Source organism: Acomys russatus, chromosome 24 (assembly GCF_903995435.1).
Source record: "Acomys russatus chromosome 24, mAcoRus1.1, whole genome shotgun sequence".
Lineage (NCBI taxonomy): Eukaryota > Metazoa > Chordata > Mammalia > Rodentia > Muridae > Acomys > Acomys russatus.
Window position 1 is genome coordinate 58,446,466 of NC_067160.1, and position 27,411 is coordinate 58,473,876.

Here is a 27,411-nt window from a genome sequence, read left to right on the forward strand (position 1 = left end):
AGGAGAAAGCCTTATACCCCTCCAGGTGCCGGCTCTTCAGCCCTGCGTTTCCTTAGCTGAAACCTAGGACCAAGGACACTTAAAGACCAAAGAGAAGGGCTGACATCGAGCCAGGCACTGTGGCACACACCTTTAATCCCAGTGCTCGGGAGGCAGAGGCAGGTGGATGCCTGTGAGTTCAAGGCCAGCCTGGTCTACAAAGCAAGTCCAAGGCAGCCAGGGCTACACAGAGAAACCCTGCCTCGAAGGAAAAAAGAGAGGAAAAGAAAAGAAAAGAGCTGACAGGCACAAGGAAGGAAACAAGGGTGGCACTTGGCTGTTTTGTAGACCGTAATGATACACATCGTGACAGGCACAACAGGAGCAGCGTAGGTGACAGGGCCTGGAGAGCCTCAAAACGCTTTAATACTGGCATGAGGCAGCCATCCACATAGAAAAAGACCTCTACCCTGCAAGACCAAGATCAAGCTAGGCAGTCGAGGAGGCCCACAGGAGGCCCCCCTGGCCACCCGACCAGCCAGCCCAGGGCCTATCTGCAGGCTCGCCCTTACCGCAGCTCTGGGTGGTCCAGGGCGTTACCAAGTCTGTCTTTTTAGCTTCTGGCATCTCCTCCTGCCAAAAGGAGCCACCGGTGGGGTCCGGTGCAGCTGGCACCCCAAGTGAGCTGGAAGACAATGAGTGTAGAATGAGTGAAGTCACGGTCAGGATGGAGCAGGGGAAGGGGTGCGTGTAAACACCCTAAATCAGTGGGAACGCTGGAAGACCCAGGCAGTATTCTAGAGCCAGGCCTGAGGGCTTAAGCCCTGGCACACAATGAGCCTCTGACACACAGAGCAGCAGTGAGCATGTGGCACTTGTACACGGGCGACTTGCAAGATGGCCAATAGGCCGCAGGCTCATCAGCCAAGTATGGCCTGTGTGTGTGTGGTGTGTGTGTGTGTGTGTGTGTGTGTGTGTGTGTGTGTGTGTAGCAGCCCAGCCAGTGTGCAGTGTCAGCTCCACTATGACCAGCTCTGCATGTGGGAAGAGAGCCCGATGTGCCAATGGAGCTCTCCTGGCCATCCCTGTCACCTATGAAGCTAGGGGGATTGAGGGTGACATTTCTCAGCGCCACCCCATGACTGGCACTCTGGCTCTGCCCTACAGCTGTGCCTGTGATGCAGAGCTGGGTCATCAGGAGAGAAGTAGAGCCGTGACTAAGGATCCTAACTCTCTATTCCATGGTCTCAGGCAGCTGGCCTCCCTCAGACAGGAGAGGCTACAACAGCCACCGCCACCGTGGGCAGCAAGCTGCCTGGGGCAGGTGGGTATTCAGCAGCTGCCAGGGGATTAGAAGGCTTTGAAGCAGAGGATGAATATGTAAATTGGCTGGAGTGGGTGGCAAACACAGACAGCCTCAGCTCACTCTACACTCTCCCCTGGGCACCATCTGTCCCTGGCACACGGTGACCTGGCCTCCACCTGACTTGCCAAATATATCACCCAATCCTGTGTCTAGCAGACCTCGAGGTCCACAGGTCTGTCTCCAGCCTTTTGCAAGTTGGGTACCGGGCAGGGCTAGGATATGGTGTGACCACACCCAGCCCCTATCTGGAGTAAAGGTCTGGGCGAGCATATGGACACTCGTTGAGGCTGCAAGGCACTATGGGAATGTAGACATAGAAACAGTTTCCAGAAAGCAGGAGCAACAGGGAGGAGTCAAATGTGAAGACAGGTGGGGCCAAGCCCCATGGACAGCTAGCTAGAACTTCTAGTGTCCTGAACAGGGAGGAAATGGTGACAGGCTGTGCCCTCACCCATCACCAAGTGCCTGTCGGGTGGAGGAGAGGATCGCCCTAGATGGTGCACTTGAGGGCAACAGAAGGAAAATCCACAGCCTGGAAAAAGAAGTGCTGGCTTTGATCTCCAGAAATAAAACCGTCAGGGCTACCTGGCCACCCAATGGGACTAGCAAACCTGCTCCCCACTTTCTCAGAGATCCCCGCCTTTCTGGGGGAAAGGCTCTGAGTATGATTTCTGCCTCTGCTGGTCTCTCCTGGACTACTGAGCTAGTCCTGGTCCTGTAGAAGCCTGTGGCCCACCCAGGTGTGCACCTCTGGGCCAAGGACACAATGCAAGGATGGCACACGTATGTCCAACCTGCAGCTTACACACTCATGCCCCAGGGCTGCTGAGCAGACATCCAATACAAAACCAATATATTCTGCTCTGTTCTTTTTCTTTCTTTTTCCTTTCTTTTCTTTTCTTTCTTTCTTTCTTTCTTTCTTTCTTTTTTTTTTTTTTTTTCTTTTGTTTTGTTTTGTTCTTTTTCTTTTAAAGCTTTGTTTGAGACAGGGTTTCTCTGTGTGACAGCCCTAGCTGTCCTAGACTCAATTTGTAGACCAGGCTGGCCTTGAACTCACAGAAATCCACCTGCCTCTACCTCCCGAGTGCTGGGATTAAAGGCGTGCGCCACCACGCCCGCCTTATGTTCTGGAACTTAAAAACTCTCTTGGGGCTTCTCCGGACCAACTACAATACAGTGGGTGAGAGGCCAACAAGTTGGACACCCCTGGAGGGGAAGCCAGGCCACAACCCCTGTAGCTTTGTGCCAGGAAATGTTAGCACCAGGGTCATATGCACCTGGGTCTGGGACCTTGAGGTCACCTAGCCTGTCCGTCTAAGAGCCTGGGACACTAAAATTAAACCTGTGAAAATTCTGCAGCAGTCCATGGTGGAATGCGGTTGCTGGTAGCAGAGGAAAATCCCAGCACAATGCTTCCCCCTACTGGCCAGTATGAGTCAGTGCTGACACAGGCCTCCCCGCCCAGGAAACAACAAATCCACCACCTTCTAAGATCAAGAAGTTCATTAGATGGGGTGAGTTTCCTAGTGGGATGGCAGGGACAGGACCTGGAAAGAAGCGTCCCAGCTCCAGGAGGACCGAGGGCAGGGTTTGGGGAGGCTGCATCCTCTTCTGCTGTAGGTGGATGCACTGAGGAGGGGAGGAAGACAGCTGAGGTTTGACATTTATCCACTCCCGTAGGGCTGGGCCAGAAGTTGGCTTTTGTGTCCGCAGAAACATTAACTACAGCCTCCTCTGTCACAAGCTGCTCCCCCTGCCTGCATATGTGGCATTTGCTCTCACCCCTGGACGTACATTAGAGGGACTGTCTTCTAAGCTAACTAACCAGCTGCTGAGAAGACAGCTTGGGCTGTGGTTAGCAGTATACCAAACTGAGGTCAGAGGTTATCCTGGTGACCTCTGTCAAGCATGCACACACACACACACACACACACACACACACACACACACACGCACATGGGGCCAGCTGCGCTCCTGTGGCGGGTGGCCTCTCAGCCTCCTCCAGGAACGCACACCCTCAGTTCTGGCTACAATTCTGTGGAGAGGCTGTTGAGGCTGGAGTTAGCCACCTAAGGGTGCAGGTTTTGTGGGGCATGAATTCTTAGCTATCCTGGGGCACATGTCCTCTGTGCGCTGCAGACTAAGGACAGCAAAGTGAGAGGGGTGTGGGTTGTACACAGAATCTCAAAAAGGAGGCCAGAGTAGGAGCACTTGAGAACCACGGAGCCTCTAGTAATGGAGGGAGCCTCGGACAAGGTTCAGGTGACAGAATTGTAAGCAGGTGAGGGGAGATGCTTTAGGAGGCAGAGGAAATTTTCCGGAAGGTTAGCCAAACATACAACCAAGTCCTGGAAGGACAGAAACCACAACTGCAGGCCAGGAAACCCTTAGCTTTCTAGTGGGCGGCTGCTGAGGGTCAACTACAGAGTTCCTATGGCCCAAAAAGCCCCCTCCCCAGGGGCAGCCCTGGGATTCAGTGGGGGCCACTGAGGACTGGGTTTGGTGGGGCAGGATCTAAGAGAGGGAAGGAACAGGATGAGATGGGTGTGAGGGCACAGCGAGGCTCACACAAACTGCACAAGGGGGCAGGGCGTGGTGGCACTCTGGAGGCAGAAGGCAGGCGGATTGATGTGAGTTTGAGGCCAGCCTGGTCTACAAAGTGAGTCTAGGATAGCCAAGGCCACACAGAGAAACCCTGTCTTGAAAAGCCAAAAAAAAAAACCAAAAACAAAACAACAACAACAACAAAAACTGCACAAAGGACATCCTAAGCACCTGTGTGGACCGCACCAGAAAAGGCTGAAGCCAGGGTTAGGGACAAAGGCCAGACATGGGACAGTGAAGTGAACCCAAACAGGCTGATGAACCCTGTGTCAATGCCCTCAGATATACTCAGTCTTCTAGCAACCAATGAGAAAAAGCTAAAGCCAAGAGGATCTCCTAGGCCTGTGAGCTGAGGGTTTGTTGGTTAGTATGTCTCCCTGTGTAGTGAGGAGTTCCAGCCAGAGGTGAACCAGATGTGTTGTGTGATGTGGGCCACGGTGGGAAGCAGCATGTCTGGGGAGCTGTGTCATGTTTCACTTGGCCTGATGCACCCAGACGCCTGGTTGGGGCCTGTGGGCTAACATGAGGACCCTCCACGGAGGACGTGAGAGGCAGACCTAATGGCCCTAGCACAGCAGAGTGGACTCACCTCCTCATGCAGGCGCCAAGGGCCTGGAGGGTAGCCATCTTTCTCTGCAGCTTCTTCTCGAGCTCCCAATGTCTCTCCTCTATGGCATCTTTGGAAGAGGCCCCGTGACTTGAGCCAGCAGGATATGGCTGCGAGTGAGGGATGACCTGAGACACTGAGGCAGGGGGGCTGGACACAGGGCCTGCAGAGAAGAGAAGCCTTGTTCTTGCCTTTTGGGGAGACAGGCAGCAGGCTTTGGGAAGAGCCTCGGCCTTCCCTCAACATGGGGTGAGACAGCTACACCCTGTGCCATATGTCACTCAGAGGACATCAACTGTTGTCACTACTCTCTTTGTCTATGAAACTCCCACCTTGCTCTCCAGAAAGGAAATGGAATGGGGCCCAGCCAGGCATGACACCCACTGCCCAGGCCCACCTTGGCGCTGGCTCTCCATGTGAGTCCCCAGGTTTGGGCTCTGCGTCTCCCAGCTGGGCCTCCATGGCAGCATCTCACTGTCCTGGAAGCAGGTGCTGGGAAGAAGGGGCTTGGCCTGTCCATCCACCCAGTCCTGGGGAGTCCCTCTGCCCCCTTGAGGCATTAAAGTTCTGAAGTAAGAGGGAGGAATGAGCGTGGGGGTGGCAGGTGTCTTGCTGGAGCCCAGCATGTCCGAGGCCGGGTCACCGGCTGTGTCGGGCGACGTCGGTTTATGCAGTTTGGTGGTCAGGATGTCAATACGCTGTTTGAGGGCATCAGCCATGGTCTCCAGTGCCTGTAGCCGGGCCTGCTTGTACTGGAAGTGCAGGAGGCCCGATGGACCCAGATGCTCAGCGTCCTGTGGGCCCAGGTAGATGCTCAGTCCCCAGGGCAGGGCCTGGAGCTTCATGGGGTCAGGGGAGTAAGTTGTAGATGGTATCAGAGGGGCACCACTCACGCCTTCCGGGGGGTGTCTAGCGTCCTGGGTCTCAGAGCGGGTCCATGGTTTGTTCAAACATAGACAGAAGCTGCAGGGAGAGAGGGGGTGGTTGGACACTCAGCCCCAGCAGCACGGTGTTGAACAGAGTGTGTAAAACACGCATGTGTGAATCAGGCGGTGGTGGCGCATGCCTTTAATCCCAGCACTTGGGAGGCAGAGGCAGGTGGATTGCTGTAAGCTCGAGGCCAGCCTGGTCTACATAAGCGAGTCCAAGACAGTCAAGGCTACATAGACAAACAAAACAAAACAAAGAAACCCATGTGTGAGACAGGGAGGGTCGATGAAGGCATCTGTGACGGAGTCAGGGTTGACCACAGACTGGTTAACTAAGTATCGGATGCAGTGATATAAACAGATAGATATATGCAGACACCACACCATGCTCACAGCCACAGACAAACCAAAACCAAAGCCGACACACAAACGGGAGGGTCCACGAATGCATGATGGATCGGCACCGTGAGGCGCATCCACATGACGGAATATTTCTCAGCCTTAAGTATGAAGAAAGAACGGTCCCCATTACGGCAGGGATGAACCTCAGAGACATCAAGCTGAGCGACATCCGTCACCAAAGGTCGACTCTGACAGGACCCCACATCTCTGACCTCACCTAAACCTGTCAAATTCAGAGACAGACAGATGGATGACTCCAGGGGCCGGCAGGGGCTTCTGGGTTGGTGTTAATGGGGACAAAGGATTTATTTGGGGAGAGAAGAGTTTTCCGGGGACAAATGTGCAGCACCATGACCTGGGACCACTGGCTCTGCATGTACAACCGTTAAGTCAGGTGTGGTGGTGTATGTCTGCAATCTCAGCACTCGGGAGGCCGAAGTAGGAGCGAAAATTTAAAACTACAGAATGAGGGGCTGGAGAGTGGTTAAGAGCGCCACCTGCTCTTCCAGAGGTCCTGAGTTCAATTCCCAGCAACCACATGGTGGCTCACAGCCATCTGTAATGTGATCTGATGCCCTCTGCTGGCCTGCAGGTGTACCTGTAGGCAGAGGATTGCATACATAATAATGAATAAATAAATCTTAAAAAAAAAAAACAAAAAAGACAGAATGAGACCCTCACTCAAAGAAAGAAAGAAAGAAAAGAAAAAGAACAAATGATGCCTGGTGTGGTGTTGCAGGCCTTTAGTCTCACCTCTGACCTAGCACTTGGGAAGCAGTGACAGGTGTGTCTCTGTGAGTTCTAGACCAGCCAGAGCCACACCACGAGACCCTGTCTCTAAATAAATAGCAGTAAAAAAAACCTAATCAAACAATCAGAAAAGAAGGTAGGTGGTGGCACAGGCCTGCTAAAACCAGTTTCTCAGGAGGCTGAGGCAGGAGGATCACAAGTCTCATGTCAGCCTGGACAATTTAGTGAGGCCCTGGCCCAAAATAAGAGGCTGGGGGTTTGTTTTTTGTTTTTTGTTTTTTAAGGCCAGGAAGGGAGTCAATGCCTTTAATCCCAGAACTCAGGTAAGGTAGGTAGGACTTTGTGAGTTTGGGGCCAACTGTCATAAATAAATAAAGAAAAGCTAGGGATGCAGCACAGTGGTAGAGGATTTGCCTAACATGCATGAAGCTCCCGGTTCAGACTCCAACACAGAAGTCAAGAGGAGGCGTGGGGAGAAGCCGATCAACTGGGCTATAGCTGAGTTATTTTAACTGCCCTTAATAATATGGTACTGTAAAACACCAAAGACTTTAGAAGAAAGGGTGTTGAATATGCTTTATAACACACAGATGATAAATGTTTGGAGATGGATGCATTTAACCTAATTTAAATATCATGCAGTGTGTGCGTGTATCAAAACACCACATGTACCCCATCTATCCATATGCACAATTTATGTATCAGTTAAGCAAAAAACTTAAAATCCAGATGGATTGGGGATTTTAAAAAAATGGTTATCGTTGTAAATATTATGTGTATTTTAGCATAGTTTTTTAAAGTGGAAATAAAAGGAGGCCAGGATTCTCAAGGGAGACAGGGCACCCTTGATAGCCCCAGAGGAAGCCAGAGAGGCCAGGCAGGCCGTAGAGGGCTACCTGTGGGTGTGGTGACTGGCTGGACCCGAGGCCTCTGTTTGTGGCTAGAGGCTGCTGCAGAAGTTTACAGACACAGGCATCTAGAGTGCCCGTCAGATATGAAATCTCAGGATACAGTCAGGAAAAGACAAGGCAGAAGGAGTGAAGGAGCTGGGGAGGGGAGGGGTGGGGTGGGGGAGCACCCATCTCATCTAGGGAGAAAGGTATTCGCAGAGAGAGGGGTAGGAGCAAGCACCAAGGCGGACAGCTCTAAGTTAAGTTCCTCCAAACACTGATGTCAAAAACATAGGAAGGGTGCCCCAAACAGGGAGGCTGAGGCAGGGCGTTTCTGCAAACAGCCTCCTGAGAGGTGCTGCCAATGCCAGCTTTGTACCTCCACCATCGATAGTCAGCATGAAGCCGGGTGGCTGGTGAGACCCAGGAGTGGAGGAGGGGAAGAGCAGTCCTGTTTTGGTGGTGAGGGAAGAGGGTGAGAGGGAAGGAAGGAGGAAGGAGAGATGGTCGTGTGGAGAAGTCAGCTCTCAAACGTCGCTGGGGGTGGGGCGGTTGGAAGGCGGTGAAGCCGCTGTAGTAAACAGCTTGCAAGTTTCTCAAGGAACTCCACTGAGAAACACAGCGCAGGTAAACACCGCCCACGCCACCCCCCACCCTCCACCCCGGGCCCCTCGCAGGGCCACGTGTTCCCCTCCGGCTGTGGTGGGAGGTGGGGGCGCCTCCGAGAATGGATTAAGAGCTGGAGACACCCAGGTCCAGTCCTGTCCCAGGCACTTGGCGCTGGTCATAATCCCAAATGTCGAAACCTTGAAAAAGCAAATTCCTCAAAGCCTCAAATTCTAATTCTGATATATTAAAATTGTGAATGTTGAAGCCCAAACCCTGGAAGCTGGAAGTGCTGAAAACCTGGGTTCCCAGGGAAAAAGCCTGCAGGAGAGGGTGGCAAGCGGGCTTTGTGGCTGGGACCTACCCGCTCTCGTTCTCCGCATGACCTCGGCTCCTGCATCCTGCAGAAAGAGTGCCTAGAACCCTGGGCACATATTTGTGCCTGCAAGGAGTTCCTCAAGGGCCAGTATGTGATCCTCAGTGGGAATGGATGGGACCAGGAGCCCCAAGAGGTGAGGTGCTAACCGAGAAACAGCAGGCCTGCAGCCTCCCACCATGGTTCAAGACTTCAGAACACAGGCCAAGAGCCAGACAGTATCATCTCCCCTAGACTGTCTGTATGCGTTATCCACTGTCCACTGTTTAATACATTAAAAATGTATTGTTTCGGCCTTAGATTGTTAATAAAAGACACAGTCTGAAGCGTACTTTAAAGCTGCTAGCACTACGCTGAGCAGAATCTAAACTAATACAAATCTTCCTCTAAACTATGGTAAACAAACTACTCTAAACTGATATATAATACATATACCCCAAGCATTTGCCACTAAGATGCTCGTCCAGCCATTCTCCCCTTTGTCTTCCTACCACCGTCAATCGGCTCTCTCCCCGCACACCATGGTCTCCTCTCCACACCATGGTCTTTTTGCCCTTAGTCACAGATTTCTTTTTCTTTTTTTTTTTTTTTATTTTTATTTCTTTTTAGAATTTTTGAGACAGGGTTTTCCTGCATAGTCTTGGCTGTCCTGAACTCACTTTGTAGACCACGCTGGCCTCGGAAGTCACAGAGATCCACCTGCCTCTGCCTCTCTGGGATCATAGGCGTGTGTCACCATGCCCACCTTAGATGTCAGTTCTTTTCTCATATTTGACTTGTCAGCGTTGTCTTTCTTTTTCATTTTATCTCTATTCACATCCTCACAGGGCTGGGGGTATAAATCGCACAAAGACTTTGATAGTCCTAATTAATTACTTCTTGGCATTGTTTGCCGGGATGGCTCCAGAAAAGAGCACTCCTGTACACAGACTTTGTGTACCCCAAAAGCATCGAAGCCCCCTTGGCCTGTGAGACAGCATCCTTTCTTTTCTTTTGGTGGGGGAGGGTTCAAGACAGGGGTTCTTTATGTAGCCCTGGGTGTCCTGGATTCACTTTGTAGACCAGGTTTGCCTGCCTCTGCCTTGTGAGTGCTGGGATTACAGGCATGCACCACCATGCCCCACTGAGACGTCCTTTCTATGAAAGAATAAACTGTTGGATCCCACTCTTTGGGTGACATCTCTCCTCAGAGGACTGTTTATCCCTTACCCAGATGACTAAGGTGAGAAAGCTGGGTGTTAAACCACAGATCATGCCTGCCTCCTAGTGGGCATGGTCTGTCTGTTCATAACTGCACATACTCAATGTGAGGGCCCTTAAGTAACTGATAGAAGTGCCTCTGTGATTTTTTGTTTAATTGTTTTATTGTATGTATATGGTCTGGTTTTTTTATTTTATCTATTTTATTGTATAAAGTGGCCTCTGAAATGTTCTGCTATATGTTTATGTCTCTCAAGTAAATCTCCCTTTGAAAATGTCAATACATCTCTCAAATAATTTAGTGTGTGTGTGTGTGTGTTTAGAATTTAAATTTTTCACAGCTGTAATAATTTTCACTGTTAGATTTTTTTCCCCCCTTTGGAGATTTCTGCATTTAGAGATGTGCTGCTCCAAACTATTGTATGGCCCAAACCCCAGGGATGTGCTCAGAAAAAATAAAGGCAGGTGTTTAAACAAGCACACGCACGCCCACGAGCCTGTCATTGTTGGTAGTGGAAAGTGCGAGCCACCTGAGTCCACAGCAATGGATAAAGGAAATGCAGAGACCCTGGTACACTGGCAGGCTTCCAAGCAGAAGGCCTGTGTACAGCTCCCCTGTAGTGAGCCTGGGAGAAACCACCACTGACAGCAAGTGTCAGAGCCGCCTTCTGAGAGCTGGGGGATGGGAGGGGGGGCCAGGGGTGGCGGCAGCTTACAGTGTGGGTTCCCTATGGTGGTACTGGAGGCAGGGAGGTGACATTTGCATACCACACCCCCATCTTATACGTTTAAGAACATGTCAGAAGCAAGCAGAATGTCTCGGTGGGTAAAGGCAGCCTGAGTTCTAGGGACTGAACACACACAGTAAGGGCTAAGTAATTGTATATATGAAAACTAGGTTCTGGAGAGAGCTCAGTCCTGTGCTTGCCATATAAGCATGGATTTAATCTCCAGAATCCACATTAAGTGAAAAAGAGTCAAATGTGATGGTACATGTGATAATCCAGCGCTAGGGAGGCAGAGGCAGGAAAATTCCTGGAGTGCATCAGCCAGCCAGCCAGCCAGCCTAATCAGCAAGCTGCAGGTCCCAGTGAGAGACCCTGTCTCAAGTACCCAAGGTGGGCCGGCATGGTGGCACACTCCTGTAATCCCAGCACTTGAGAGGCAGAGGCAGGTGGATCTCAAGGCCAGCCTGGTCTACAAAGTGAGTCCAGGACAGCCATGGCTACATAGAGAAACCCTGTCTTGAAAACCCAACAAAACAAAACAAAAAAACCCAAGCTGGATAGCTCCTGCGAGCCAACATCTGAGTTCAGCCTCTGGCCTACACACGCACAAACATGTAAAACTGTGTAAACACAAAGTATATATACATATATGCACATACATTCTCACGTCAGCAAAACACAGTAGTGTCTCCGATCTCTAAAGCACTCCCAAGGAGATACACTGCCACGCGCAATGTCAGAGACCCCTCAGAGTTCACCCTCCCTCCTCCACTCTGAGCTCCAGGGAGAAGATCCCTGCCCTCCCCACCCACCTGTCTGGAGCCTCTTGGTCTCCAAGCACCATGCCAGATGTCACTTTACTCCACTTCTGCAGCGGTGTTTCCGGGCTCCCAGGAGCTTCCAGGCCCTAAAGCAGAGAGGACACATAAGATCCGCAGCCTCATTTCAGTTCAGAGCTGGGCTCCAGCCCCTGTCAGGGGGTTCAAGCCTTGACTCTCAGGGCAATTTCAAAGAAGGCAAAGGGGCAAATGGGTCCCTTTAGCCCTGTCTACCTGTGGAGACAGTGTGCAGGAACTCCCTCAAAGAGCCAAAGACGAACCAAGTTTAGCCAGGAACATTTGCCAACATTGTTTCCGCTCTAGCTAGGGACAAAGTTGCCCCATGCCTAGCCTCTTCTCCCCGATGGTCTCTGTCTCTGGTGAATGCCTTTCAGGCTGCTCAGAGCCAATGTCATCTTACCTCCTGGGCCCAGTGGCACCCAGCCACTTACTTCTTTGTGGACAGTAGGCAGCCAGGGAGAGCAAAGAGCCTCAGGCCCAAAGGCTTGGCTGATCCCCTTCTAGTCACCCACCCAGTACATACCCCAGACTGTATGGCACTGGGAACAAAGGTGACGATGCCAGGCCTCCTCTGGGAGACCACATGGATGGTCTTGCCAAGGACGGCCTCTCGCTGCTTCCGGTACACTTCCTGCAGTCTCTGGTTCCTCAGCTCCAGCGTGTGTGCAGCCAAGGCCTTCTGCTCCATGGCATGCTGCCGTCGGGCCTGGGCCTTCTGACGCATGAACGCATGCAAGGACTCAGAGCTGTGTGTCTGGCCCAGAGACCCACGTGGCCCTGGACAGGGTGGGGCCTCCTGTGTGTCCTGCTCCTTGCCTGGTTTGCTCTGAGGGATGCCCTGGGCAGGCTCTGGCCAAGCTAGCTTGACTTTCGAGGGAGGAGGAACAGCACTTTTGCCCTTGCTGTAGGGACGGGACCTCTGCACAAAAGAACTACTCCACGGTTGCCGGAGTGCAGAATGCGGCCTAGCCAGAGAGCTCGGTGGACTGGGCTCGGAAACCTCCCAGTCTTTACAAGCTGTGAAGGTCCTCCGTGAACAAGCCTGGCCAGCCAGGGCACTCCAAGGCCGCTGTGAGAAGGGATTTTGCTTTTCTGGGGTGTTCCCAGACCTCTGGAAGGAAGTGTCTTGCCCCTGTGCTGTCCAGGCCCTCTGCAGATAAGACTCCTGCTCAGGCAAGGCTTCTTTCCAATGTTGCTGGCCGTGCAAGTTCACAGTCCTGTCTAAGAAAGAACGCTTCCCTTTCGGCACAGTCCAAGCACTCTCTGAGAAGCCCTGCAGGTCCCGGGTGCTTTGGGGTCCTCGCTGCCTCTTCCCTGGCAAGTTCTGAGGCTTTGGTTTTGATGGTGAGAGCTTCCTTGGCAGCCTGGGGCTCCTGGCAAGCTCCAGACCAGCCTGGATTTGTTGGCGCAGGTCGTGTAGGATGTCCATGGCACCTTGGATAGTTGCTGACTGCTCATGGAAAGCCAGGCTGGGTGTATGCTCAGACACCTGCGGGTCACTGTGGGCACAGGTGGGCTTAGACAAGCAGGTGTGGGCAGCTGGGTCCTCAACAGCTGCTGTTTTCTTCTGAAAGCCTGCAAAGACAAGCAATGAAGGAGGGTTGGGGTCTGTGAGCTGGAGGGTAGGACAGACCTGCTCCTCCATTAAGGGGACATCATGGGGTCACTAGGGAGGCCCCGGCTTTAGCCCCACAAACTTCCTCTCAGCCTCAGCCCTCAAGACCCACACACAAAGGAGGGCAGTTGCATTTGAGTGAGCCACCTGTTCCACATGTGCTGAGGGGGTGCACATGGAGGGGTGGCAGGTGTCCACCATGGGAGTGGCCATTCCCTCACAAAAGCTTGCCTCACAAAAGCTCAAGCATACATCTGCTCCTAAAGCTGAGAAGAGCCTCTCTCTTCAGGTTTGTGAAGATTACACCCAAATTCTCATCTCTGAGGGAAATCTGAAGAGAGGTACCCAGCTATCACCCTCCCAGGATGCACAGAAGTCTCCTCTGCGCCCACCCACTGATGCCACAGCAAAACAGACCACGCCAAGGCTGAGGCATGAGGTACCTAATTCCGTGACAGGGGCCTTGCTCTGGGGCCGTGAGAGGGCAGGAGGGGGCCCAAGCAGCTGCCTCACCAGGGCTTGTCCTTTCCTCCAGGCGTACACACCAGCCAACTCAGAATCTTAAATAGAAAACACACAGCAGGCCCTGTGGCTCTCAGGCCATCGTAAGGGCCCATAGGGAAACCCCTCACATCCAAACCCCTGTGGGACAAAGCCAGACATTTTGTCACTAGCTCGCATGGATGCGGTGCATCTCAGGGTCATAATGAAACCCCAGAACAGACAGGGTGATAAAAATCTCCCTGCCTGGGCTGGAGAGTTGGCTAAGTGGTTAAGAGCACTGTCTGCTCTTCCAAAGGTCCCGGGTTCAATTCCCAGCACCCACATGGCAGCTCACAACTGTCTGTAACTCCAAGATCTGACACCCTCATACCAATGCACATAAATTACAATTAAATAAAAATGTTTTTTTAAAAAATCTCTCTGCCAACAGCTCTACCTGTGGGCTTCTCAACACGGCCCGGGCACATAGCCCACACTTGAACAAGAACAAGGCGCAGCCTTAGATGGCACCTGCAGCTGGCCACTCAGCCAGGACCACAGCAGCCAGCACTGTCATGACCATACATGAACCTTAGCGGAGACATTAATGCGCTCTGAAGATGGTCAGAGTCACAGCAGTGGGATCAGGATCTGAGACAACTTTAGACCTCCTTAATGGTTCAGAAGTAAATGACCAGCACTGCTGAGTGTCCCTTGACAGACAACGCCACATGGTGAACGTGACTGCGCAAGGTGTTACTTCATGATGTCAGATTGTACCCACCAGTACCAACACTGACTGGCCGTCATGAGAACCCCAGCCACAGGGCCCCACTGAGACAGGAAGCAGGCACAGTCATCCCTATGTGCTCACAGGGCTCACTGTTGCCTACCTACAAGCTGTGATGCTCAGCTCAGTTTCACACAGACTCACTATGCTCACAGGCCCACACAGGCTCACACGCTCTGTGGAAACCCATGAGGAAGCTGTGAACTCACTGTAAGCCATGGATGTGGCAGAGCACAGAGCGCACGTCCTGTGAAGATGATGTGGACATTGCATGCGTTCCCGTCATGGCCTGGCTTTCAGGGGCTTTCACTTATAGTCTACGCAATTCCTTCTGGAAGGCCACCTCGTGGGACAAACAGTCTGCACTCTGCTGCATCCACAGTCCACAGTAAGCTCACAGCTTTCTTTTTCATTTCATTTTCTTTCCTTTTCTTTTCTTTTTTTCTTTTTTCTCTTTTTTCTTTTCTTTTCTTTTTTTTTTTTTTTTTTTTCTCTTTTTTTGTTTTTCGAGACAGAGTTTCTCTGTGTAGCCTTGGCTGTCCTGTTCTCACTTTGTAGACCAGGCTGGCCTGGAACTCACAGCAATCCACCTGCCTCTGCCTCCCGAATGCTGGGATTAAAGGTGTGCGCCACCACGCCCAGCTGCTCACAGCTTTCTTATGCAAGCTCCACAATGCTCACACCCAGAGTCACATATTTACACTTTCACACGCTTGCACACAGGCTCACATACATTCACATGTGCTCATTCACATTAGCACACATGCTTCCACACTCACATGCTCACAAACGTGCCCTCACTCATTCACATACGTGACTGCACACAGGCAACCAAATAAACGTGCTTAGTACACTCCCATGTGTGCAGATGAACATCCACACACAGACGTGCTCCGGGCCCAGCCAGCCCTGCAACACTGAGGCGACACATCTGGTGTGTCCTCAGTCACTCTTCCCACAGTCCTGCTCAAGGTGCCATCACCTGAGGGATGGAATTGCATCTTCCTGTGCTCTGAGCCAGGACTTGCCCTGTTCCTGCCACTGCCCCGGAGAGGGGGCTCAGTGGCTAAGAGCGCTGGCTGCTCTTCCTGAGCTCCAAGCACCCACATGGCAGCTCACTACGCCTGCAACTGCAGTCCCCAAGAATTTGACACTCTCTTCTGGCCTGCCTCCTAAGGCACCAGGCATTCAAGGGCATACAGACATACATGTAAACACAATGACTATACACATAAAACTTAGAAAAAAATAAGTATATATATTTTTTCAAGACAGGATTTCTCTGTGTTGCCCTGGATGTCCTGGACTTACTCTGTAGACCAGGTTGGCCTCGAACTGACAGTAATCTTCCTGCCTCTCTCTCCCAAGTGCTGGGATTAAATAGGCTTGCGACACTCTGCCCTGCATTAAATAGGATTTTGCTTTTTGTTTTGTTTTTTGTTTTTTCGAGACAGGATCTCTCTGTGTAGCCTTGGCTGTCCTGGACTTGCTTTGTAGACCAGGCTGGCCTTGAACTCACAGAGATCCATCTGCCTCTGCCTCCCGAGTGCTGAGATTAAAGGCGTGCACCACCACCGCCCTGCTATAGTGATTTTATTATAAAGAAACATTTCTATTTTCCTATGGTCATTCCTTAGTATGTAGGTCTCAAATCAGTACATCTGGATTATATTGTGTTAGAGCATTTGATTTTTAAAATTGCTCTTCGAGGGGCTGGGCGTGGTGGCACACATCTTTAATCCCAGCACTCGGGAGGCAGAGGCAGGTGGATCTCTGTGAGTTTGAGGCCAGCCTGGTAGACATACAAAGTGAGTCCAGGACATCCAAGGCTACACAGGGAAACCCTGTCTCGAAAAAACAAAAACAAATAAATAAAATTGCTCTTCGAGTTGATGATTTCAGCTTCACTTTAAAAAATAAAATTCTTTTAAAAATTTTTTTTATTTAGCTTTAACTTATGTGCATTGATGTGAGGGTGTCAGATCTTGGAGTTACAGACAGTCACCAGCTGCCATGTGGGTGCTGGGAATTGAATCCGGGTCCTCTGGAAGAGCAGGCAGTGCTCTTAACCGCTGAGCCATCTCTCCAGCCCTAAAGAATAAAATCCTTAAGGCGCTGGAGAGACAGCTCAGTGGTTAAGACTGCTGGCTATTCTCCCGGAGGACCCAGGTTCAGTTTCCAGCACCCACACAGTGGCTCACAACTGCCTGTAATTCCAGCCCAGAGGATGCCACCTTCTAGCGTCATAGGCCCCAGGCACATACATGGTACAAGTAAAACATTAATATTTAAAATAAATTTTAAAAACAAAAAACAAACTTGTCCAGTGGATTTTGGCTAGGGATTTGGACACAATTTCCAGCCATTTCTGAAACAGCCCCAAACACACTTTAACGTGAAGAAGAGTTTTCAGTATCAGCTATTGTATAAACGAAGTGTCCGTCAATGCTGAAAAACCTGCAGGGTGGTTTTGCCCACTACAGTATCAAATATTCAGGAAAGATTTAATCATTTATGCAAAATATGCATCCTGTTAGTATGCAAATGTTCTTTTGTTGTAATGGATGGCTGCACAGCTGAATGGAGACAGTTTAGGACCAGAAGCTAAGGAAAGTCAACACTGGGGCCCCAGAGACCCAGACCTGCAGCTAATCCCAGCTGCTGTTCATCAGCCCTGGCTGCAGCGCTGAGGCCTAGAGAGGGCCTAACGGTGCCTCCTGACGGGGCCAAGGAGGGCTCCTGCCTTCACCGGCAGGGGGGGACCAAGCTGTGAGGTTCTTTGGCTGTGCTGGCTGCATCCAGGTTGCCGTAGGGATGGGGATACAGTTGAGCATCTCAATCCTGCCCTTCTGTGCTACCTCCAACAATCATGGTCTCTCTGCCAGGCACTGGGCCAGAGGCCCCATGTAGGGAGGACAGCCCCCTGGCCTCTCACAGCCAGCCTCCCCATTAACCCACCAGAGGAGTCCCGGTCGATAAATGGGTCCTGATGGGCACATTTTTTTTCTTCTGCTGAGCAGTTTAATGGCAATTAATTTTTTTATGGGAGGATTTTTAATCTGCGGAAATGGATAGAGTCCCCAAGTGCCCTGTCAAAGCTCCAGGCCGACCTAATCTATGATAAAAAATGCAAAGCAAGGTGATATAATCTGAAATTAAATATCGGGCTTCATTTTCCTTTGGCCCGGATGGATGAATATTTTATAACTATTGTGATTTAATTTTTTGTTAACTACAGCAAATTTCTAATTCACCCAATTCCCAAGTCCTGCAGTTCTGACCCCTGAACCCAAACTCATCTCTCCTTAGCCCAGCTGTGGCTTCATCCCTGACAGAAACTAATGGTCACTACCATCAGGGTGACACCGTGACTGCGATGATGAATGCAGCCGGTGGCATGCCCTCTGACCCCGGTGTCAGGCAGACGGCAGGTCATTTTTCAAGCAAGCCATTAAAACAAAACAACAGAAAGCCGGGGATGAGTGAGATGATGATGCAGAAGAGGGGCTACACTTGGTGCGCTTCCAGATGACCTTCCAGAACCTTCTCTCAGTCTTGGGTTCCAGAGGTGTTTATCCTTCCCCATCCTGTTTCGCCTCTGGCCAGCTAGAAGACTTGTGTGCACCCTCTGCTGAGCACACAGTGGGCTAGGCAGAGACTCATAGAATAGTTTTTGCTGGGGAGCAGGGGAGGCAGGGTACTGGGGTACAGGGGAGACAGGGTACTGAGCAGAAATGGAGGTGAGGGTGTGCCCAGAGTACACTCTACCCATGCTGGTGGATCCAGAACGGTAACTTCATGGGATGGGGAAACTGAGGCAGAGAGATTCCCAAAGGCAGCTGAAAAGGTATTCCCAGACCCTGTGTGGCCTTTATGCTCAGTCCTGCCAGACGGACCTCAACCCCATCTCCCGACCTGGGGAGTCTTCATGGTATTGCTAAGGCTAGGCTGGAGCAGGGAGCCTTGACAAGGGATCAGTGGTGGTCTCAGAAGACACCTGACTCTTATAGAGAATACAGGGCCCATCCCAGATCTTTGCCTGTGTGGCCCTGGGCAGGCAGGCTGCTAAGCTGCCTTGGGCCTCAGTTTCCACATCTGCAGAATGGGAGCCAACCTACCTCGCTCCCAGCCTACCTGGAAGACATTCTAGACCCTGCCTGACTCCCTCCCAACAGTCTCCAAATACTCACATACATCTGTCTTTTCTTTGGGGGTTCAGAGATCCAACTAGATGGAGGGACCCCTTCACTTCACCCCAAAAAAACCATAGAGGCAGGAACCTGGCTAGGACTCTGGGTGTCTGTCAGGATCCAAGCCCAGGAAATGGGGTGCCTTAAATAGAAGGCTGCCACCCATAGATAGGGTCACTAACAAGATCCCCTGAGGACTTTCCATGAAATTGGCAGACATACAGGTCAGGGTGGAGTGCTTGCAGGCAGCTCACAGTGCTGTAGGCAGGACTACAGCTTTACTCTGTCTCCCCCCAGCATGTCGCTGCTCTGAAAAGCAGCAGCACTGTGGCCACATGGCCCTGTGCCATTCCCATCTTCAGAGGCATAAAGGACAGGTGACATCACATGGGGAGTTGCAGGCTTCTACTACATGGCAAGGAACCCTCAGATCCCAGGGCCCCGAGTTCCTTGCATGTGGCAGAGCTGGCAGCCAATATCCTCAGCACAGAGTCAAGAGCTGTGTGTCACCCTCACCAGCTAGCATCACACAGACTCTGGGATCTGGAGTAGCAAACCTCACCTCTGCCTTTGGGAGTTCTGCAGGGGACAGACGACTTTGGGATCTCTCTTCTGCAAGCAGCGCTTTTGATCCTTTTGATGTTTGTCCTTGGAACTGAAAGAAGAGATGGGCAGAGAGGGAGGGAACCTTAATCTCACAACATGTGAATAGGCTACATACTCACCTTGTCCCCAGGGCCTGGGCTTGTGTTTGCTGAGCAAATGACTGGCTGACTGAGGCGAGCTCCAAGGGAATCCTGGTACAGCATCTTTTCCCTGGACATAGCTCCCATCAGGGAAGGATAATGGAGGCTGGAACTGCAGGGTCCAGTCTCTGGTTGACAAACATAGTGACATCACTGTGATGGGGGAGAGCCCCTTCCACATCCCACAGCAAGTTCAGTGGCCAACTCCCATTTGGGAGGCTGACCTGAGCTATGAAGGAAAGAGGAGGAGGAGGAAGAGAAAGAGGAAAGGCAGGATGACCTGGACAGGTCCTGTGACATTCCCAGCGTCCACAGAGATAGGAAGTGGAATAGTGGGTACAAGGCTTTCCTGCACATCCTGCTTTTAGAGGAAGGGGGAAGGAAAGTGTGACAGCCAAGAGCTGGGGACCAATGGACCTGGGGGGGAGGTGGGGAGGCAGGGCTGTGGTTTCTGCATTCCCAACTGGCCCAGTGGCACAGTAGCCACACTTGTGGTAGGGACGAGAAGCTGAAAGGACAGAATGTCATGGAAGGCAGAAGACGGGGCTAGGCTCAAGAAGATAGGTCCTGCCCAACCTGTGCATCAGCCAGCTTGGGACCCCGCCAACCTCTGCCATTGGCTCACAAGCACAGGGCAGGGCATGCCCCTAATGTTTCTGTGTCTGTGTGTGCTGCTCAAAAGCACTGACTGCCCTCATGCTTTGATGGGGACCTGCCTCCCACTGCTTCTTCCTTCCGTGAGAAATCCTCCCATTATCCTGAGCTGGAGAGCCTGGAGGTCCAGAATGCCCTCCCAACGCCTCCCCTCCTCTCCTGCGTCTCCAAAACCTCGTAAGCATCTGCACAGCATGAGAGTCTAACATGCAATCTAGCCAGCAGCACATAAGCCCAGCCAGCATCCTTAGGCAGGGATGAGGCTCCTGCCACCTCTCCGTGATCCTTCACTGTTGGTCAGAACAGTGAGCTAAACCATAGCTGCCATGTCCTCTGACCCACCCCACCCATCTCTCAGCATCTCCAGGGCCAGGCAAGGTCATCTTGAGCACTGCCCTCCACCTACAAAATGTAAACACAAGCCTCAGGGCCGGCAGAGATCTCGAAGTGTGTGTACAGAATGGGGTTGGTGTACAAGGACGCACACAGAGGATGCCTCTGCTTTACTCTCCTACCTTGATTCCTTCCCTTGAGCGGCAGAAAATGAGAGACCCCTGCATGACCCCCTCTAAGCCAGGCCCTATTTGACTGCAAGTGGCCTTATTAATCCCAGGGTCCGACCCAGAACCACTCACCTGAAGTATGGTGACCCCTCGAGCGCTCCCGCCCCAAGCTGAGAGGTGTCCTGTCTTTGTCTCTATACTCAGCAGCACGAAGAATGCCTGGCCGTGGAGAAGAATGGGAAAAGGAGGGCTTCGTGAAATGATTTCCAGAATGGAGTTCCAGGGTAGAGCCCCTGGGAGCCTTTACCGCTGTCCCTCTGCTCAACGCCTCAAGCCAGAAAACACATCCCACAAGGCCATCAGCTAAAAAGTCACATGTCATTCACACTAAAGTGAGCATAAACATTGTGCCCTGGAAGCTTCCTCAGGCAAATTATGAACAGGGCCATCTCACAGGCACACTTCCTCCCTTTTATACAGTTTAAAATCCAGGCCTAGGGTTTGGTGCCACCCATAGTGGGCATCTCATTTAATATAATCAAGATAATCCTGGGGTCAACAAGATGGCTCAGCAGGTAAAACTACATGGCCATGTGAGCTTGGTGACCTGGGTTCAATCCCTGGAACCCACATAAAGATGGAAAGAGAGATGTGGGGCACACACCTGTAATCCCAGCACTCTGGGGAGGCAGAGGGCAGCCCACTGGCCGGTGAATCTCTGTGAGTTTGAGGCCAGCCTGGACTACAGAGTCCAGAACAGCCAAGGTTACACAGAAACTCTGTCTGAAACCTCCCCCACCCCCAAGTAAAGAGATGGGAACAGAGAGCCAATGTCTAGAAGTTGCTGTCTGACCTGCACACACTTGCATTGGCACTCAGGCCCACTACACATATACATCACACACAGACACACACACACACACACACACACACACACACACACACACAGACACACACACACACAGGCTTTTTCTTTTTAAAGATCACTTCCCATAGGCCTGCTGTTGCCTAGGTGATTCTGCATCTCATCAAGTTGACATGTGAGATTAGTCATCACTTAAGGTTAACAGTGACTGTGGTACAAGCTCAGAAGACCAGAGCACTGATAGCAACGCAGACAGTAGAGCCTACCCTGTTGAGGATTTGGGTTCTGCAAGGAGCTGGACTCGAGGCCTCTTGTACTGTGTGGTAGCAGAGAACTTCTCTGCATTTTGTCTTCAGTCTGAGACCATGTATGAGGCTGAGTTTGAAGGTGATGGGTTATTTAATCTCACAGAAGAAAATGCCAAGGCAACCTAGTGTTCCGGCTGTAGCGTGGCTTTTAGCCAGGTTTACAGTGCAGCTCAGAAGCAGGAAGCAGAGGACCCGAGAAGCCTTCAGTTTGGCCAGACAAGAGCCTTATGTAGAGCTGGGGCTGAGCATGATCTGCATGAAGATTAGCTTCAGAAGGGAGCTGCTGGGGCACCCTGCTTGCAGAGGGACCCCTAGAAGGCTGTTTCCACAGATTCGTATCCCTGGACTCAGGCTGTCCAGGCACTCAAAGGCCACTGCAGCCCAAGTCCAAGTGGGCCCACTTACTGCTAAGCAGACCTTAGCATTGTCCATGCGATGCTATTTTTGAGGCATATGGAACACAGAGATAATGAGCTCCGGAGGCTCCTGCTGAGACTCTTTTGTTTTGTTTTTGTTTTTAACAAATGAAGATTTATTTATTATTATGTATACAGTGCTCTGCCTGCATGTACATCTGCACACCAGAAGAGAGCACCAGATCTCATTATAGATGGTTATGAGCCACCATGTGGTTGTTGGAAATTGAACTCAGGACCTCTGGAAGAACAGACGGTGGGTGCTCTTTAACCTTGAGACATCTCTCCAGCCCTTCCTGCTGAGACTTCAAAGGCAAGTCTTGGAAGGTCAGGTAAGATGCCAGCATATTTACTGCCCTTGGAGTGCACACACAGATACACAGGCAAAACACTATATACATACAAAATTTAAGCTTTAAGATGGAATATTTTCCCTGATGGTTTCAGTCTCAGTTTAGACTAATACCCCCTTGGTATTTCTCTGTTTTCCTTGAAATGGACGTGTTTGGCTCGTATTATTGTATGTTGGAAAAAGAAAACCTTTTGCCTTGAGTCTCAGAGGAGAGCTTGACCAGATTTTTTTTTTTAATAAACTTAAAAAAAAACTTATTATATATACAGTGTTCTGCCTCCATGTAACAAACACCTGCAGGCCAGAAGAGGGCACCAGATCTCATTGCAGATGGTTGTGAGCTACCATTTGGTTGCTGGGAATTGAACTCAGGACCAGACAGTACCGTTAACCTCTGAGCCATCTCTCTAGCCCTTGACCAGATCTTTTAGCAATTTCTGAATCTTTGAGTTTCTTGGAGATGGGCTGAGTAGATTTTTGCACCAAGACAAGCCTTCGGAGTCCAGGGCAGGACGGTATGGCTTTGATAGTAAAAGGTCTCAAAAGCTCCTGTGTTGAAGACTTAATCCCTGATGGTGACACTACATGAGGTGACAACATGCTAATTCTAGGGCTGGATTAATCCACTGATGGGTTTCCACCTGATAGGAGGACGTGTGTGTGTGTGTGTGTGTGTGTGTGTGTGTGTGTGTGTGTGTGTGTGTGTGCGCGCGCGCGCGCGCAGGGCACGTCTTACGTGTGGAGCCTTATCTGTCTGCTTCCTGTCCACCGTTCAGTGTGCAGGTTGGCTCTGCCTCCATGCCCCTGCACTGCGATGCCCTGCCTCACTGCAGGCCTAGGACATCAACAGACCCTCGAAACATAAGCCAAAGAAAATCCTTCCTCTCTCTAGGTTATTCTGCCTCAGTGGTATACTAACCCGGGGACACACCTCAGAGAGCTAGCCAGGACAGTCCCAGGGGAAAGGCACATGGGGACCTGGTGATGGTTTTTGTTTCCTCCTCTGTATTTATCTGCACTTTCTAAAAGAAAATGTACTTCCTGAAAGAAAGTCACAGAAGGAAAAGTCCCATAGAATCCCATTTCTATGAAGTGGCCAGAGTCATCAAACCCAGAGGGACAGGGAGTAGAAGGTGGGTGCCAGGACCTGGGGTGGTGGAGATGGCTGCATAACAAGGAGTGGCTACCTAAAATGAACAGAACATTTTTTAAATGGTAAAAGATGGGACTGGGGGACTGGAGAGATGGCTCAGTGGTTAAGAGCACCGCCTGTTCTTCCATAGGTCCTGAGTTCAATTCCCAGCAACCACGTGGTGGCTCACAACCATCTGTAATGTGATCTGATGCCCTCTTCTGCAGATAAAGTACTAATATACAATAAATTAAAAAAAAAAAAAAAAAGATGGGACTGGTGCGATGGCTCAGCAGGTAAAGGTACTTGCTGCCAAGGCTCTTGAGCTCGATCCCCAGGACCCACAGGGTGGACTCCTGCAAGCTGACCTCTGACCTCCTCAACTGGGCTGTGGCAATGCTCACACATACACCACACACACACACACACACACACACACACACACACACACACACACACGCACACACAAACACACTTAATGAATTTTGTAAATGGTAAAGATGACTTCGTTTTATGTTATGTGTTTTGCCATTTTTTTTTTTTTTTAAACAAGCTGTTGCCTTACAAAACAGATCCTCTCCTTAGAGAAATAGCTAAGCAGCTGCTTAGCTTCCAGCATCTATCTCTGACAGGAAGCTCTTCAGGTATTTATTTAACTGCCGCTCCCTCCTTTTTCCTGCTCCAGAAAACACAACCTGTTTTGCTTGTGAGTGGCAGGCTGCCCTTCTAGATCCCACACTGGCTTGGCTTGACAGTGGTCGGGCCTGTTTAAACAGCTCCTAAAGCTGTGGCAACAAACGAAAGACCCCATGCGCAGGACAGGTGGACCATTCCTCATCTCCCACAGGTTCTCTGGGTCTCTGTCTTACACAGCTCCAATCCGAATCTTCTTCACCCTAAATTCAGCTCAAAAGCCCCACCCCAAGGTGCACTGGCCTCCCAGACCTCAAACCCTTTTGAGGGCCTTAGGAACATAACCTTTCTACCTTCCCTGCCCTTTCCCATAGCCTGTGGCCCACACCAGCTGAGCAAAGCAGCCACTGACCTCGGCAATTGGGCACTGGAAGAGCATTTGTCACCTTCGGGGTCTTGCGCCGCACTGTTGAGGTCTTGAAGAAACAGGAGGCACTTGGGGGTACAGAGGTGCCCAGGGAGGCACAACTAGCCTGCCACCGTGCCTGGGCTCGGATCTTGTCCCTCAACTGTTCCAGACGAGGGTTACTCTTCCTGGGCTGATGCTGGGGCCCCAACACGAGGGGTGGCCTTTCCTTCCAGGGCCCATGGGAAAGTGCGCATGACTCATGCCCCCCTGAGGAGCCAGAGATTCGTCCGGATGACACCGAGCTGTCCACATCCCAGGTGTCCAAGCATTGAGCCCACATGGGCAGGCTGCAGGTCTTCATGTTGGGGCCTGGCTCCTTGATGTAATCAGGCCAGGGCACATAGGGAACTGCTCGGAGTGGACCCAGGGGCCGGGAGTGGATAGGCCACCTCAGCGTGGTCAGAAGGTTGTCCTTGACAGCATGTGGATGGAGCACTTCATCCCTCAGAGAGAATGACAACACAGCCAGTCAGAACAGACTGTCTCAGATGGAGTCCTATGACCTCCAGAACCACTTTCTCCCCGTTTCTACAAGAGGAGCAGAAAATGCCTCCACCACATGGACAAGCCCTGACACTCTCCTTCAGACACTAACCACAACCTTTTAAGGCAGGTACCATGCTCACTTCAATCTATGGATGAGAACGCTGAGGCTAGGAGTAGCCAGGCCAAACCCAAAGACACAAGCAAGTTTTGGCCAAGGACCCACACACTCGACTTCCATCTCCTCCCACCTCCCACAAGCAAGCTGCTCCCTGAGGAGGGACCTCAAGACTACCAGACATGGGCTGGAGAGATGGCTCAGTGGTTAAGAGCATCGCCTGCTCTTCCAAAGGACCAGGGTTCAATTCCCAGCAACCACATGGCAGCTCACAACTGTCTGCAACTCCAAGATCTTACACCCTCACACCAACACACACAAATTAAAATTAAATAAAATATTTAAAAAAAAAAAAAGACTACCAGACACTCTTGTCCACACCCACACAAACACTACCTGGGCTTGGTGCTGTCCTTTCCATGGCCCATTCTCCCCAAGGCCTTGAGGAAGTAGAGGCCTTCTTGCTGCTTGTCCCTTGGGCAGGTCTGCAGGGGTACCCTTAGGGAGGTGGGCAGCACACCCATGCCCGGGGTTGGCACTGCAGCCGAGGCAGAAGGGTATGGATGGCGGGTCATACCCCCAGGGGGCCTGGGTCTAACAGTATAGTCACATGGTAGTCTGTAGGTCTAGCACCCAGCACTCATGGTCTGGCCACTGGCTTGCTCTGGGTACAGTCCACTGTAGGTACGGTGATCCTCAGGACAGTCATTGAAGTTAGGGACAATGAGTCTAAGCCTTTAGTAAACAGTGAGTGTGGGACTTTCTGATGGGCTGCTTCTCATGGGCTGGGAGAGAACTCCAGGTGGCCCATGACAGCATAATAACCCCGTGTCACTGAGAGACAGTCTGAAGCTTCAACTTCTACTCATGGCTCTAGCCAGCACCCAGCTACCCCTGACACTCTAGGGGGCACACTGTCCCCACAGAGACTTCTGGAATCCAATATGGTGGGAAGAATAGGGGTTCTGTGGTCGGTAAGCCCTGTGGTCAGCACAGTTCCAAGGACAAAAGACTCACGTCCCAGCCCTAAGCAGGATAACCTTGGACACCAGTGACCACACCCCACCCTGAGGACTGTCTTGCCTCCTCCCTGTCGGCCGGGAAGGGAAGGTGCAGACTAGATTAGGTGGAATCCTACCAAGCCTGGAGATGGTTCACAGGGTTTGTGTATCTTAGGTGAGCCTGTATTGCTGAGCTCTACTTCATTCCTAAGACTCTTAGAGGGCCTGATCTAGGGAAGGAGACACAAATCCCTGCAGACAGTCATCCAGACAGACTGCCTGAGTGTGAGGGGAGACTGCCCGTATCCCACCAGCCCCAGGCTCTCCTTCATAGCTAAGGCATTCTGTGACACAGAACAAGTAGGACCCAGAGTCAATCCCAGCACCCTGGACACACCTGGCGCCAGCTTTTCCTCCCGTTTTCCCCAAGGCTGAGGGAGAAGAGACCTTCTAACTGGCTGTCCCTGGGGCGGGGTCTGCAGGGCTACCCTTAGGGAAGTGGGCAGCACACCCATGACAGGGGTCTGACTTTGCTGTGCGGCTGAGGTAGGAGGGTGGGCTCCCGCTTCCTGGGGGCCTGGGTCCACTAGGACAGTCATGTGTGTGTGTTCCTTTTGGTAGGAGTGGCTACATCGGTCCTGCCTTCGCAGCAGCTGCAAGAGATCAAAGGTCTCTGTGAATGGATCGCGTTGCAGCATCATGTGTATTTAGTTGTGTGGAAAACACATAGGCCTTCTAGACTCTTCCAGACATGTTTCAAGAGATGGCACCTACCTAGGACAAGAGAGCCACCTAGGATTATGATAGAGTCCTGCATGCCAGCCCAAGCCATAAAGAAGCTGAACTGCCACAGCAATTCCCAGCCATGTGGCTGTCACCTGTGTCGGGGTGGGGGGGGGGGGGGTGTGGGTGGGGCAGGGGGGCCTGGTGATGTCAATTCTGCTCCTGTAAGTAATCCCAATAAAACTCACTGGCTCACCAAATTGGACTTTGGTGGTGTCCCTACTTTGGTCTGTGGTGGGCTTGCTATCTGGGGTGAGTACATGTGCGTGCATGTATGTGTGTGTGTGTGTGTTGTGGCTCAGCAGGAAAGGTGCTGTCCCGCAACACCAGAGGAACAGGGTAATTCTGAGAAGGGGAGACAGTACTTCATCACCTAGCTAGCAGCCCTGCCTCTTGGAACCCACAGGAAGCTACCTAGAGCTTGAGCTATCTCCACCAACTGGGCTTTTGACTTGTTTGGAAAGAGCCGCACCATAAACACAACAGATTAGCCAGAAGGGAGTACTTGACTGTCGCTTTGAACTAAGTTATTAAAACAGACGCCTGGTGAGCGGGAAAATACACCCCAACATGCAAGGCAACGGCCTGCAGGCT

The 27,411-nt window shown here is 51.4% G+C and overlaps 1 protein-coding gene across 1 annotated transcript; it reads right to left on the bottom strand.

Moving 5' to 3' along the window:
- Positions 1-362: 362 nt before the first annotated feature.
- LOC127207399 (coiled-coil domain-containing protein 187-like) lies at positions 363-25,683 on the bottom strand. Its single transcript, XM_051166792.1, has 9 exons — positions 25,430-25,683; positions 24,352-24,875; positions 20,390-20,476; positions 18,917-19,009; positions 11,800-12,851; positions 11,250-11,344; positions 4,954-5,519; positions 4,539-4,719; positions 363-664 (listed from the first exon to the last, which is right to left on the bottom strand). Exons 1-9 carry the CDS (start codon positions 25,606-25,608, stop codon positions 469-471), a joined length of 2,973 nt encoding a protein of 990 aa, XP_051022749.1. The 5' UTR covers positions 25,609-25,683; the 3' UTR covers positions 363-468.
- Positions 25,684-27,411: the final 1,728 nt, after the last annotated feature.